The following is a 13,438-nucleotide window of genomic DNA, read 5'->3' on the forward strand; positions in this document are numbered from 1 at the left end:
GATATACCCAAGGGCAGGTACATTAGTCTCTAGCAGGTCTTTGCTGAGTCAAAGGTGGAACTTTAGGAGTTCTAGTGCATTCTTTGGGAATAGGTGAGCGGTGGTGATAATGTGTGTGTGTGTGTGTGTGTGTGTGAGGGGTGTGTAGAGAGGTGACCAGTCACTGGTTCCCTTTGTCCAAGGTGTGGTGTGTGTGCGTACTACTGGGTCAGTTTCTTTGATGTGAAGGAGTGTGTGAGGTGGTGGAGAGGAGAGGTGGTGGAGAGGGAGAGGAGAGGGATAGTGACGTGAAGAGGTCATTGGGAAGGTGTGAGAAGAGTGTGGAGAAGGGAGAGAGAGTGAGAAGGTGGTGGAGAGGTGGTGAGGATGCGTGGAGGTAGGTGAGAGGAGGTGCCCCCTCTGCTGCAGGTGGTAGAGGGAGAGGAGGTGAAGAGGTTGGAGAAGGAGAGGCCTGAAGGGCTGGGAGAAGAGGTCTGGAGAGGGAAGGAGGTGAAGAGGGTAGGGGTACACACACACAGGTGGTGGGAGAAGGTCTCCAGGTGAGCCACCTGGCACAAAAGGTGAAAGGTGGTGAGATCAAGGAGGTGGGAGCTACACATTGGTGATGGAGGTGATTTCCCCCTGGTGGAGAAAGGGACCCTTTATAGAGGTCAATCCAAGAGGTTGGATCAGGAGAGGAGGTGAAGAGGTGGTGGAGAGAGGAGGAGGTGGACGGGGGAGCTGAGGGAGGTGGAGAGGTGGAGGAAGACTGGGGAGAGCTGAGCTCTACCACTGCATGGTGGAGAGGAGAGAGAGTGGGTGGAGAAGGAGAGGAGTGGAGCCGGAGAGGAGGTGAAGAGGGAGGAGGTGAAGAGGGGTCAGAGGGAGAAGGTGGAGGTGGGAGAGGGAGAGAGTGAAGATCTAGGGGTGGGAGGTTCCCCATGTCCTGGTGGAGGTGGAGATCTGGGGGGACTGAGGAGGAGGTGGAAGAGGAGGTCTCAGAGGAGGTGAGAGAGGTGGTAGAGGAGAGGAGAGGAGGTGAGTCTCTAGCAGGTCTTTAGGGGTGAGACTGACACTAGGTGGAGGAGAGAGGAGGTGAAGAGGTGGTTCTAGAGGAGGTGAAGAGGGAGAGGAGGTCTGGTGGAGAGGGGGATGAGGTGGAGAGACAGGAGGTGGAGAGGAGAGGAGGTCTTCTAGGTGGTCTAGGGGAGAGGAGGAGAAGGAAGAGGGAAGAAGAGGTGGTGAGGGAAAGGGAGAGGAGGTGAAGAGGTGGTTGGGGAGAGAGGTGGAGACTAGGTGAATATAGAGAGGTAGAGATGGTGGAGAGGGAGAGGAGGTCTTTAGGGATGAGAGGACAGGTGGGATATAGACCCTGGTCTTCTAGTCTCTAGGAGGTGAGGAGGGAGAGGACTATGAATACAGACCCTGGAGAGGAGTCTCTAGAGGTCTTTAGGGATGAGACTGACACTATGAATACAGACCCTGGTCTTCTAGTCTCTAGTGGTCTTTGGGGATGAGACTGAGGTGGATGAATAGGACCCTGTCTTCTAGTCTCTAGGGCAGGTCTTTGGGGATGAGACTGACAGGTGAATACAGACCTGGTCTTCTAGTCTCTAGTAGGAGGTGGAGGGAGACACTATGAATACAGAGGTGGTGGAGAGGTGGTGGAGAGGAGATGAGTTGAAGAGGTGGTAGAGGCCCTAGTAGTGCACTATAGAGGGGAGGAGGTGTCATTGAGGGAGTAAACCAAGGTGCACCTGGAGAGGGAGAGCTGAGGTCCAAGAGGTCTGTCAAGTGGAGAGGAGGTGAAGAGGTGGTGTACAGGGAGAGGAGGTGGAGAGAGGTGGTGGAGGGAGGGAGAGGTGAGGAGAGGGGTGAAGAGGTGGTGGAGAGGAGAGGCTGGAAGAGGTGGTGGAGAGGGAGTGGTGGAGGTGGTGGGAGAGGGAGGTGGAAGAGGGAGAGGAGGTGAAGAGGTGGTGGAGAGGTGGTGAAGAGGTGGTGGAGAGGAGGGAGGTGAAAGGAGAGGAGGTGGAGAAGGGAGAGGGAGAGGTGGTGAAGAGGTGGTGGAGAGGGGAGGAGGTGGAGTGAAAGGAGGAGAAGGTGTGAAGGTGGTGGAGAGGGAGGAGGAGAGGAGAGGAGGTGGAGAGGGAGAGGAGGTGAAGAGGTGGTGGAGAGGAGAGGAGGGTGGAGAGGAGGTGGAGGTGGTGGAGAGGAGAGGAGGTGGAGAGGGTGGAGATGGTGGAGAGGTGAAGAGGAGGTGGAGAGGAGGAGGGGAGGGGAGAAGGGTGGATGGGTGGGTGAATAAAGGAGAGGAGGTGAAGAGGAGAGGGAGGTGAAGAGGGAGAGGAGGTGAAGAGGTGGTGGAGAGGGAGGGAGGGTGATGAGGTGGTGGAGAGGGAGAGGAGGTGGAAGGGAGGAGGGGTGGAAGGGTGGATGGGGGGTGAATAAAGGGAGAGGAGGTGAAGAGGTGGTGGAGAGGGAGGTGAAGAGGGAGAGGAGGTGAAGAGGGAGAGGAGGAAGAGGTGGTGGAGAGGGGTGGAGGTGGAGAGGTGGTGGAGAGAGAGGAGGTGAAGAGGAGGTGGAGAGAAGGGTGGATGGGTGGTGGATAAAGGAGAGGAGGTGAAGAGGGAGAGGAGGTGAAGAGGAGCGGAGGTGAAGAGGGGAAGGAGGTGAAGAGGAGAGAGGAGGTGAAGAGGTGGTGGAGAGGTGGTGTGGAGGTGTAGTCAGGTGGGTGTGTGGTGGAGGTACAGAGGAACATGCCAGGTGGACAGGGCTGGATAGGTCACAGGAGGTGGAGAGGGACCATAAGGTGGGAGGGGATGGAGGTGGTGGATGACTGGAGCAGAATGAAGAGGTGGTGGACAGGACACATGGTGGTTTCTAGGGAAGATGCCATTCCATGTGAGGTGGTGGCCAAGGGAGAGGCCGTGACCAGCCTGGTGGGAGAGGGAACATCAGCTGGAACCACATCATGTGACACAGCAACTTGATGAAACAGACTGAAGGTGAAGAGGTGGTGGACGTGAGGAGAGGAGGTGAAGATTGGTGGATGAGGAGAGGAGATGCAGCAGGCTGGCATCTGGTCAGAGGGAACACCAGGTGTTTAGGTGGTGGACAACACTAGATTGGTGGAAAGACAATTAGGGGGAGAGGTGGAGAGGTTTACTCCATTTTCCTGGACCTCAGAAAGGTAGGTTGTTAGAAGGGAATGGTGGAGAGGGACAGGAAAGGTCCAATGGTCACAGGTGGTGGATCAAGAGAACATCTCATCCCTACTGAGGTGGAGAGGAGAGAGGAGGTTCATGACTGGTGGTGGAGAGGGACACGTGCAGGTTTTGTAAAGGATGGTGGAGACTGTGGAGGTGGAAGAGGTATGGAGGGTAGAGGATTTAAAAAACATGACATTTTTTAGGAGGTGAAGAGGTGGTGGAGGGCCATCCTGTGGAGAAGGGAACAGATGGTGGATTTTAGGACAATGGTGATGAGGTGGTGGAGAGGGATTGAGGTTCAATGGAGGTTATTTGAGTAGGGAGTGGAGGTCAAGTGGTGGTGGTGGAGAGAAAGGGAGGGGAGGTGAAGGTGGTGGAAGGGAGAGGTGGTGGAGGTGAAGGTGTGGAGGGGAGAGGAGGTAGAAGGAGGACAAGGTGAAGAGGAAGTGGAGGTGGTGGAGAGGGGGAGAGGAGGTTTCAGGGAGCCTGGTGGAAAAGGATATTTGTTTGAGAGATGGTGGAGAGGAGGTCAAGAGGTGGTGGAGAGGGAGAGGAGGTGATAGAGGATGGTGGAGAGAGAGGAGGAGGTGAAGAGGAGGGGAGATAGGGTCAATGGGTGGTGAATAAAGGGAGAGGAGGTGAAGGAATTGCAGAGGGAGAGGAGGTGAAGAGGTGGTGGAGGGAGAGGGAAAGAGGTGCTGGAGTGGTGGTGCAAGAGGGAGAGGAGGTTGGGAAAAGGTGAAGATACAAGGTACTGTAGGTGGGTAGAATAAAGGGAGAGGAGGTGTAATAGGGCTTTGTTAGGTGAAGACAGATGGTGAAGAGGGAGAGGATGAAGAGGTGGTGGAGAGGTGGTGGAGAGGTGTAGAGGTGGGTGTGTTCCTGGATTGGCATCATGCCAGATGCATGGTGGATAGGTCTTTGTATTTAGGTGCACCATAATGTTTAATGTACAGCTACAGTAGTAATGACTGGAGCAGAGGTGTGAATGGTACCAAATACTCAGACACGGAGTATGGTTTCCATGGTTTGGAGGTGTTTGCCATTCCATGTGAGACGTTTTCAATTTAGGAGATTCCCCTCAGAGAAGAGGCCTCCACTGGGAGTTTTATTGAAGACTTACATCATGTGACACAGCAACTTGATGACAGTCTGAAGAGTGGTTTGCGTGGCACGCAACTCATTGGTTGAGGGAAAGGAATAGCTGGCATGGTGGAGAGGAGGAGGTGAAGACCTTGTTTTACAACACTACATTTTAAAGACAATTATGGACTTTTACTATTTCCCTGACTCTAAGAGTGACTTTGTTACACTTATTTTGATTAAAGTGTCTTTACAGGAACAGGAAGTATGACAGTTGGTCCAATTCACACACTTATCAGAGAGATTCCACCTGGGATCCCTACTGTCCTTCTCGGATTTAGGGACACGTGCACAGGTTTTAAATGATGTCAGACTGTGCCTGAGAGGATCTGTACATTTAAAAAACATTAACAGGTTTTTGCTAAGATATACGAGGTGGGTTTGGAGGGAGTGATTTTTCAAAATAATGGCTTACTCAGGAGGTAGTATTTGTGCAGAGTGACTTGAGATTTTTCAGATTAAAGTATCTTTACTTTAAATCAAGTATTCAGTGAAGAGGTCCTGGAGAGGGAGAGGATGGACAGGATTCCACCTGGGAAAGTGAGGTGTCCTTCTCATTTACACTCCTAAAGGTTTTATAGGAGCTCACTGGGGTCGAGAGTGGGGGCACATTTCTCACATCCTGTTAAGGGAGAGGAGGTAGTGGAGAGGGAGGAGGTCAAAATAAGGAGCTGAACCCCGGTGTCAACTTCCATTGAAGGAGAGGAGAGCATTTCGCTAGTGGAGGTCCTAGGGATTCAGTATTTTTAGATGGAGGAGAATGAAGAGGGTAACCCCTAGTGAAGATCTTTCAAGCCCCTAGTGGAGGGACAGAGGTGGTGGAGACAGAGGAGTGAGAGGGGTTAACAGGTGTAGTCAGGCAGGTTCATGTACATTGCCAACCCCTAGTGGAGGTCACAGGAGGTTTTGGCCCATAACTGGGGAGGTCCATTAACTGAGCAGAATAGGTGGAGGTCCAAAATTAACCCCATAGTTTGGAGGTCTTTAACCCCTAGTGGAGGTCCTTTAACCCCTAGTGGAGGTGTTGAACATATCTTTAAACACATCAGTGACACAGCAACTTGATTAACCCCTAGTGGAGGCTATTGGTTGATAAGCAGCTGGCATCTAGTGGAGGTCCACCTTGTTTAACAAGACCCTAAAGTGGACTTTTCCTTTAACTCCTAGTGAGGTTACACTTTAACCCCTAGTGGAGGTCCTTTAACCTTATCAAGAGAACCTCTTCCCTAACCCCTGAGTGGAGGTCCTTAACACACATGCATCTTTTAGTAAATGATGTCAGACTGTAACCCCTAGTGGAGGTACATTTAAAAAAAACCCTAAATATAAAGGAATTTAATGATTGGAGGTCTTTTTAACCAAGTAGTATTTTGGAGGTCCTTTAACCCCAAGCGGAGGTCCTTTAACCCTAGTATGACAGAGGTCCTTTAACCCCATTACAGTACCTTTAACCCTGGAAAGTGGAGGTCTTCTCATTTAACCCTAGTTTTGGAGGCTCTCTTTCTCTATTTCTGACACTGTTAACCCTAGTGGTGGAGAGTCCTTTAAAATAATGGATTCCTCGACCCCCGGTGTCAACTTCCATTTCTGAGTGGAGGTGGAATCAACCCTAGTGGAGGTTTTTTAGATAGGTGGATGGGTCCTTTACAAAACAGTGGAAGTCCTTTAACCCCAGAGAGAGGTCCTTTAACCACAGTATGGCAGGTCAGATTTTAACCCCTAGTGGAGGTCCGTGGAGGTCCATTAACCCCTAGTGGAGGTCCATTAACCCATAGTGGAGGTCCTTTAACCCCTAGTGGAGGTCCATTAACCCCTAGTGGAGGTCCTTTAACCCCTAGTGGAGGTACTTTAACCCCTAGTGGAGGTACCCTTTTTTAACCCCTAGTGGAGGTCCTTTAACCCCTAGTGGAGGTCCTTTAACCCCTAGTGGAGGTCCTTTAACCCCTAGTGGGAGGTCATTTAACCCCTAGTGGAGGTCATTTAACCCCTAGTGGAGGTCATTTAACCCCTAGTGGAGGTCCGTTAACCCCTAGTGGAGGTCCTTTAACCCCTACTAGTGGAGGTCCTAGTGGAGGTCCTTTATTAACCCCTAGTGGAGGTCCATTAACCCACAGTGGAGGTCCTTTAACCCATAGTGGAGGTCCATTAACCCCTAGTGGAGGTCCTTTAACCCCTAGTGGAGGTCCTTTAACCCCTAGTGGAGGTCCTTTAACCCCTAGTGGAGGTCCTTTAACCCCTAGTGGAGGTCCTTTAACCCCTAGTGGAGGTCCTTTAACCCCTAGTGGAGGTCCTTTAACCCCTAGTGGAGGTCCTTTAACCCCTAGTGGAGGTCCTTTAACCCCTAGTGGAGGTCCTTTAACCCCTAGTGGAGGTCCTTTATCCCCTAGTGGAGGTCCTTTAACCCCTAGTGGAGGTCCTTTAACCCCTAGTGGAGGTCCTTTAACCCCTAGTGGAGGTCCATTAACCCCTAGTGGAGGTCCTTTAACCCCTAGTGGAGGTCCATGGAGGTCCTTTAACCCCTAGTGGAGGTCCATTAACCCCTAGTGGAGGTCCATTAACCCCTAGTGGATGTCCATTAACCCCTAGTGGAGGTCCATCAACCCCTAGTGTGTGGGGTACCTTGGCGATGTGGTAGTGTTGTCTGGCCAGCTCTGACTCTCCTCCCTGCTTGGCGTGGAGGGCTGCCAGCTTATACTCCCTCTGTCTGTTTAGAACACACTGCTTCAACTCTACAGAGAGAGAGGAGGAGGAAGAGAGAGAGGAGGGAGAGAGAGAGAGAGAGGGAGAGAGAGAGGAGGTAGAGAGAGAGGAGGGAGAGAGAGGAGAGAGAGAGAGGAGGTAGAGAGAGAGGAGGGAGAGAGAGAGGAGGGAGAGAGAGAATGATATAACAACCAGAATGTTCCAGTGCTTAGGGGACTGCGGTGACATTTACAGGTTGGTGTCTGTCTTCAAGCTGGTGTCTGTCTTCAAAAAGGTGTATGTGTGATCTACCTGAGTGCCGTGCGTCTGGTTGAATGGGGGTGAGGGGGGAGATAGCAGGTGTATCCGGGGTAACGGCAGTGTGTTTCTGAGGTGGGACCAGGAGGCGGGGCTTAGGAGGCGGGGCAACAGGCGGAGCCTCCCTCAGAGGCTTCTGATTGGTGAACGGGGAGGGCGTCAGCACTGGGGTTGGCAGCCCCGTTCTTTGATTGGTTTAGGCTGCTGCACGGGGGCTGGGGCAGGCTTTCCACCTGTGGAGACAGGAGGCGGGATTTCCTCTTCGTTGATTGGTTTTCCTTTCTTGGCTGACGTCATCATGGACTGCAACGTCTAGGGGAGACAACAAGCAAACATACAATTCAGCTGGCTGGAAAAGTAGACCTTCACATGTCGAATCACAGGTTTACATATGGCTAGATGAGTGTGGGATAATTCATGTTCCTGGAGGGGAGATATATCAAGCGTCTCATAGGATTGCTGATCTAGGATCAGGTCCATCCTGTCCAGTAATCTTGTTCATTATAATCTTAAGGGAGAAACTGGTCATAGATCAGCACTCCTACTCTGAGACACATCATACAACCAGCCCATGGTCTCTGGCTCACCTTCAATCCGCGGTCGTATCTGCGAGCCTTGCTGGTCTCCCCCTCTGCATTAGCATTGGAGATGGCTGTCTGGTACATGTCAATGCGTTCAGCCAGGCAGGCCTCCAGCCCGGTTGCACCACTAGGAGTGCTGGGGGTGGAGCGGGGGGTGGAGTTAGAGCTTGGAGTGGTGGCAGGTTTCTGAACCTCTTCATCATCATCGTCCTCCAAAACCTCATTCAGCTCAGCCTGGGGATGGATAAAGACACATAAATGCATAAAAACACACACACACACACACACACACACACACACACACACACACACACACACACACACACACACACACACACACACACACACACACACACACACACACACACACACACACACACACACACACACACACTTCAGGAAAAGTGTTGCCATTGGGAATGAAACAACAACCAATAGGAGGAAGATAAAGGACATGAGAAGTGTGAAGAGGAGGAGTGTAAACATGGTGGATACCAGGAGATCATCATCATCCTCCAGATCATCATCCCCATCATCATCATCCTCATCAAGGTCCTTCATACACAGAGCCGCCATACGCTCGATATCAGCCATGGGAACTGGAGCTGTGGAGAGGCAGGCGGGTCAGACACACACACGGTATCAACCCGGTTCTAGTGGTAGGGTCTGTGGAAGTTATTTCATACAAGATTGGGAGAAGATAATGGGTGAGGATGATGATGATGATGACCTTTTCCTGTCCCTTTCTTCCCCTGGGACCCGCCCCCGCCCATCAGAGCCAGTAGCTCCGCCTCCAGCTCTTTCATTTCCTCCTCCATCCGGAGACAGATCCAGGAGCAGCCCCATCTTAGAGAGACAAAGAGAGGGAGAAAGAAAGAGAATTGAAAACACAAATGACTGGTGTTATCAATGACAACTTGACTTACAGTTATCAAATCAATGATCAAAATGACGTTACCTGTTTGGCTCGCGCTGCCCCCTGTCCCCTGGGCGGGGGGTTCCGACTGTGACTCATGGAGAGAACCTTGTCAACGGACCTGTGGCACAACGACAACAATACAGTAGAACCAAAGAGACCTGTTGTAACATGTGGCAAATAGTTCCAGTAGTTAGCTACATTCAGCTTTTATCGTACACGTGTTTGCAGACAAAAATGTACAGCTAGCTACAGGACTTTGTTGAATTTACACTGCATTTAGCTAGTTGGATACATTTCATTGATATCATGGCTGCTAATAACACATTCGTTGACTGCTCACGTTTTGTGTCAGTCTCTGACAACGCTTAGTAATATATAATATATAATAATAATATAATAATAATATATGATAATATAATATAATAATATAATAATAATATAATAGCTTAGCAACAAATGAGTACATTGACGTTAGCATTTAGCTAGCTATCAACAGCAAATTCATAGTATCAATCATGGCACAAATGTTGTTTATCCTCATTCGATGTCGAGCAGCTCTGACTTGTAATAGTTAGCTTGTTAACAAGGTAACGTTAGCTTTCCATGTCATTTGTAAACATTGGCACTAAAAGCTTTGTTTTACCTTGTCATACGTTATCCACGGACCATATGTTGAGCGCTTTCTTAGTCCATACGACGACTGATAATTTCGAAAACATACGAGAGAACCCTAGTCACGTATAAAGTATTGCTAGTTAGAGAGCTATTAAAAACACGAAACGGTGTGTACATTGGCTACTTCCTACTTCCTGCATTGGGTAACCATTGGCAACGCGACTACCTCGCTTTACGGCGTTTGAAGAACACGCCCAGAAATCGCTGAAAAATATTCTAACAAGTGTCTAGCTGTAAGGTCCAGTCAAAGTTATATGTAAAAAATCTTATATTCGTCACCGAATATTAGATTTGTTTTAATCTTAGCAAGACAGTTGTGCTTGGTATGCACTGTAGCTATATGTTTCAGTGAGAGTGTTAAACGTTTGATAGCTAGTTAGCAAGAGAGACCACTCACAACTGTCTTGATCTGCACTGCCAGGTAGGCTAGCTACCTACAGTTGTGACCAAACCAAGAGCTTGAGGAGAAACTAAGATCTCCCATCAAAATTCAAAAGTGTTAGCTAGATAGATGTTATTGGCTAGTTGTCTTTGTTTTGAATGAGATGTTTTGTCAGTGTCATGAAATCTGATATTATTGGCAAATCATTGTTAGCTAACTTAGCCCTACTGACACTTTGTCTCTGTTTTGTTTTTGCATAGCATTTGAAGAGCGAGCTTGGGAGGATGACCAAAAAACAAAAGCAAACCACAAGTAAGACTGAAATAACCCCCGTTAAATTCACATCAACTGTATATTGGGGCTTAAACGATCTCCAATGCTTTCATTGGCTGAAATCATTGATTCCTAAAGTGAATACCTGGACATAAAACGTTCATCCAACATCGTTGAATTTATCTGAGATTTTAATTGAACCAGGTAAGTCGACTGAGAACACACATCTCAGTTACAGCAACAACCTGGGAAATAGTTACAGGGATGAATGAGCCAATTGGAAGCTGGGGATGATTAGGTGACCATGATGGTACGAGGGCCAGATGGGGAATTTACCCCAGACACCTTTGTTAACACCTCTACTCTTATAATAAGTGCCATGGGATCTTTTAGTGACCACAGAGAGTCAGAACCCCCATTTAACAACCCATCCAAAAGACAGCACCCTACACAGGGCAATGTCCCCAATCACTGACAAATATTTTTTTAGACCAGAGGAAAGAGTGCCTCCTACTGGCCCTCTAACACTACTTCTAGCAGCATCTGGTCTCCCATTCAGGACCAACCCTGCTTTACTTCAGAAGCCAACCAGCAGTGGGATGCAGGGTGCTATGCTGCTGGCAAGATACTGAAAACAAAGTGAAAGGTTGCCAGTCCACCCGTTTGCTTGCTATGTATGTGTGAAAGAAAGGACAGTTCCTTAGCATAAAGTGGATGTTTTCTCTCCAGGTTTCACACCTCCCCAGCCGAGGTCACTCAGGTCAAGGAAGAGAAAGTGCAGTGATGAGTCAGAGGAGAGCGCCCCTCTGAGAGACAGTGGAAGCACAGCCCTCACACCTAGAACAGGTAGCCACCAGAAGCTCCATTTGCTGGTTGAGCGTTCGTCAGTTACAATTCAAATGTTGCTATGTTCTAACTGATTCCCCTCCTCTGCTGTGTGCAGCAGGACACTGAGGGAACAGTGTTAAACACCACCTCTCCTCCTAAAGATCCCCACTGCCCTCTGACAGCCTGTACTACTCATCCATCTCAGCAGGCTAACAAAGCGGGAGATACCACTGCACCCAAGCAAGAGGGGGATCCAGTGGAGGAAAGTCCGGTTGTGACTGGCTTTGAGGGAGAACAAGCCATTGGAGGGGCTGTGGAGGGGGCGGGCACAGAGGAGTCAGTTCCAACCAATCAGGATGACCATAGTGTGGAGTACTCTGTCAAAGATGACGAGGGTAGAGAAGAAGAAGACATCAAGACACAGAGTTTCCTTAGCTTCCCCCCACACCCACTGACTGTAGCACAGCCCCAACCCCAGCCCTCCCTGCTTCCCTCCAAGGAGGTCAACGTTGGGGACGGCGACAGTCAAACCGACAAGGAAGAGGAGCAGTGTGGAGAGAAGAACCCAAAGCCCAATATGGAGGAGCTCGACAGTGAACAGCAGGAGGCTATAGATGACAGAGGTGTTTGTCTGGGTGGTGGGAGGGAGGCCACCAGTGGAGGAGGACAGATCTGTGGAAGAACCAGTGAAGAAGAGGAGAAGGAGAATGGGGATGTGTGGTCTGGGAGAGAGAGAGAGGAGAGGGATAGAGGAGCAGTGGCAGAAGGAACGAAAGAGTGTGACGGAAGGAGGGAGGGAGGGAGAAGAGATGGTGCTGGTGAGGAAAGCGGAGGAGGAGAAAGTGGAGAAAGAGAGAGAGGAGGACATCGGGCAGAGTGGTGATAGTGGTGGTGGTGGTTGTGCCAACCTGGTGGCTGTAGAGGGAACTACAGCAGCATCATCCTCTGATCCGTCCCTCCTTTCATTCATCCCTCCATCCGCTCCTCTGGGGAGTACCACTGAGCAGAGGAAGGAAGAGGGGAGAAGTTAGATGAGGAGCAGCTTCAGTCAGGGAGAGGCCAGCCATGCAGACCCCAGCGACGTGGCTTATTCTGGGACAGAGCAGGTCACAGGAGAGGGTCTCCGGACTGGCCTGGAGGTGGACCCACTGAGTGAGCAGCCTGTGGTGTTGGTGGAAGAAGAGCTAGACACAGAGGGGGTTGTGGAGAAGAACCAGGAGGGGGACAGGGGGGGCTGTGGGTCGAATGAGCCAGAGGAGAGCCCCCCTAGGGCCCCTACACCATCCTCCACCACCACCCCTACCTCTATCCCTCTGGAGGTTGGGACAGAGAGGGAGCACCACGGAGAGGTGCAGAGCTCACCTACCCAGAGAGAGGGGGGGGCTGAAGATGGGGCTGGGACTGTGGCCGAACCCCGGGCACTCATTCTGTCCCCGGCTGACAGAGGAGAGTCCACCATGCCTCCCCCCACAAAGCCAGGTCCTGGAAGGGAGGGGCACAACCAGGCTCCAGTGACACCTGGTGGCTCGGAGGAGAACAACCACGTGAGTGTTTTTGTTGACGTCTTTGTTTGTTACTTTGTTTGCTTGTTTGAGTCCTGATTGTTTGTGTATTTCAGTCCACCACCCCAGACCTGACCAGAGACAACGATGATGCTGCTGTCGTTGATCCGTTTGGAGTGCTGCCTCTGGACGACATGTCTGACTCTCAACTCAACACCATCACTCTGACGTGAGAGAGGGGAGGAAGGAGGGGGTATAGGAGGTAGAGGGGGAGGGAGGCAGGCATGGGGGAGGAAGGAGGGGGTATAGGAGGGTAGACGCAGGCATGGGGGAGGAAGGAGGGGGTATAGGAGGGAGACGAGGCATGGGGGAGGAAGGAGGGGGTATAGGAGGGAGACGCAGGCATGGGGGGGAGGGGGTATAGGAGGGGGCATGGGAGGAAAAGGAGGGGGTATAGGAGGAGACGCAGGCATGGGGGGAGGAAGGAGGGGGTATAGGAGGGAGACGCAGGCATGGGGGAGGAAGGAGGGGGGTATAGGAGGAGACGCAGGCATGGGGGAGGAAGGAGGGGGTATAGGAGGGAGACGCAGGCATGGGGGAGGAAGGAGGGGGGGGGGTATAGGAGGAGACGCAGGCATGGGGGGAGGAAGGAGGGGTATAGGAGGTAGACGAGGCATGGGGGAGGAGGAAGGAGGGGGGTATAGGAGGTAGACGAGGCATGGGGGAGGAAGGAGGGGGGTATAGGAGGGAGACGCAGGCATGGGGGAGGAAGGAGGGGGTATAGGAGGTAGACACAGGCATGGGGGAGGAAGGAGGGGGGTATAGGAGGGGAGACACAGGCATGGGGGAGGAAGGAGGGGGTATAGGAGGGAGACACAGGCATGGGGGAGGAAGGAGGGGGTATAGGAGGAGACGCAGGCATGGGGGAGGAAGGAGGGGGTATAGGAGGG

General features: G+C 51.3%; 1 protein-coding gene, 1 long non-coding RNA gene and 1 pseudogene across 3 annotated transcripts; 2 read left to right on the plus strand and 1 right to left on the minus strand.

Annotated features, from left to right (window-relative positions):
• LOC118381139 (coiled-coil and C2 domain-containing protein 1A-like) overlaps window positions 1-9,647 on the minus strand; it is a 27,143-nt pseudogene extending 17,496 nt beyond the window's left edge.
• Window positions 9,647-11,630, plus strand: LOC127918492 (uncharacterized). 2 transcript variants are annotated; one of them, XR_008100249.1, is made up of 4 exons: window positions 9,647-9,736; window positions 10,146-10,197; window positions 10,888-11,004; window positions 11,102-11,630. It is a non-coding gene; the product is annotated as an uncharacterized LOC127918492 (long non-coding RNA). The 2 variants fall into 2 exon arrangements; XR_008100250.1 differs by lacking the exon at window positions 9,647-9,736 and adding an exon at window positions 9,905-9,924.
• A 387-nt stretch (window positions 11,631-12,017) lies between these two features.
• On the plus strand, window positions 12,018-12,727 carry LOC127918494 (uncharacterized). Its single transcript, XM_052501824.1, has 2 exons — window positions 12,018-12,530; window positions 12,605-12,727. Exons 1-2 carry the CDS (start codon window positions 12,018-12,020, stop codon window positions 12,719-12,721), a joined length of 630 nt encoding a protein of 209 aa, XP_052357784.1. The 3' UTR covers window positions 12,722-12,727.
• The last annotated feature ends 711 nt before the right edge of the window (window positions 12,728-13,438 follow it).

The sequence above is a fragment of the Oncorhynchus keta genome, unplaced genomic scaffold (assembly GCF_023373465.1).
Source record: "Oncorhynchus keta strain PuntledgeMale-10-30-2019 unplaced genomic scaffold, Oket_V2 Un_contig_14335_pilon_pilon, whole genome shotgun sequence".
Lineage (NCBI taxonomy): Eukaryota > Metazoa > Chordata > Actinopteri > Salmoniformes > Salmonidae > Oncorhynchus > Oncorhynchus keta.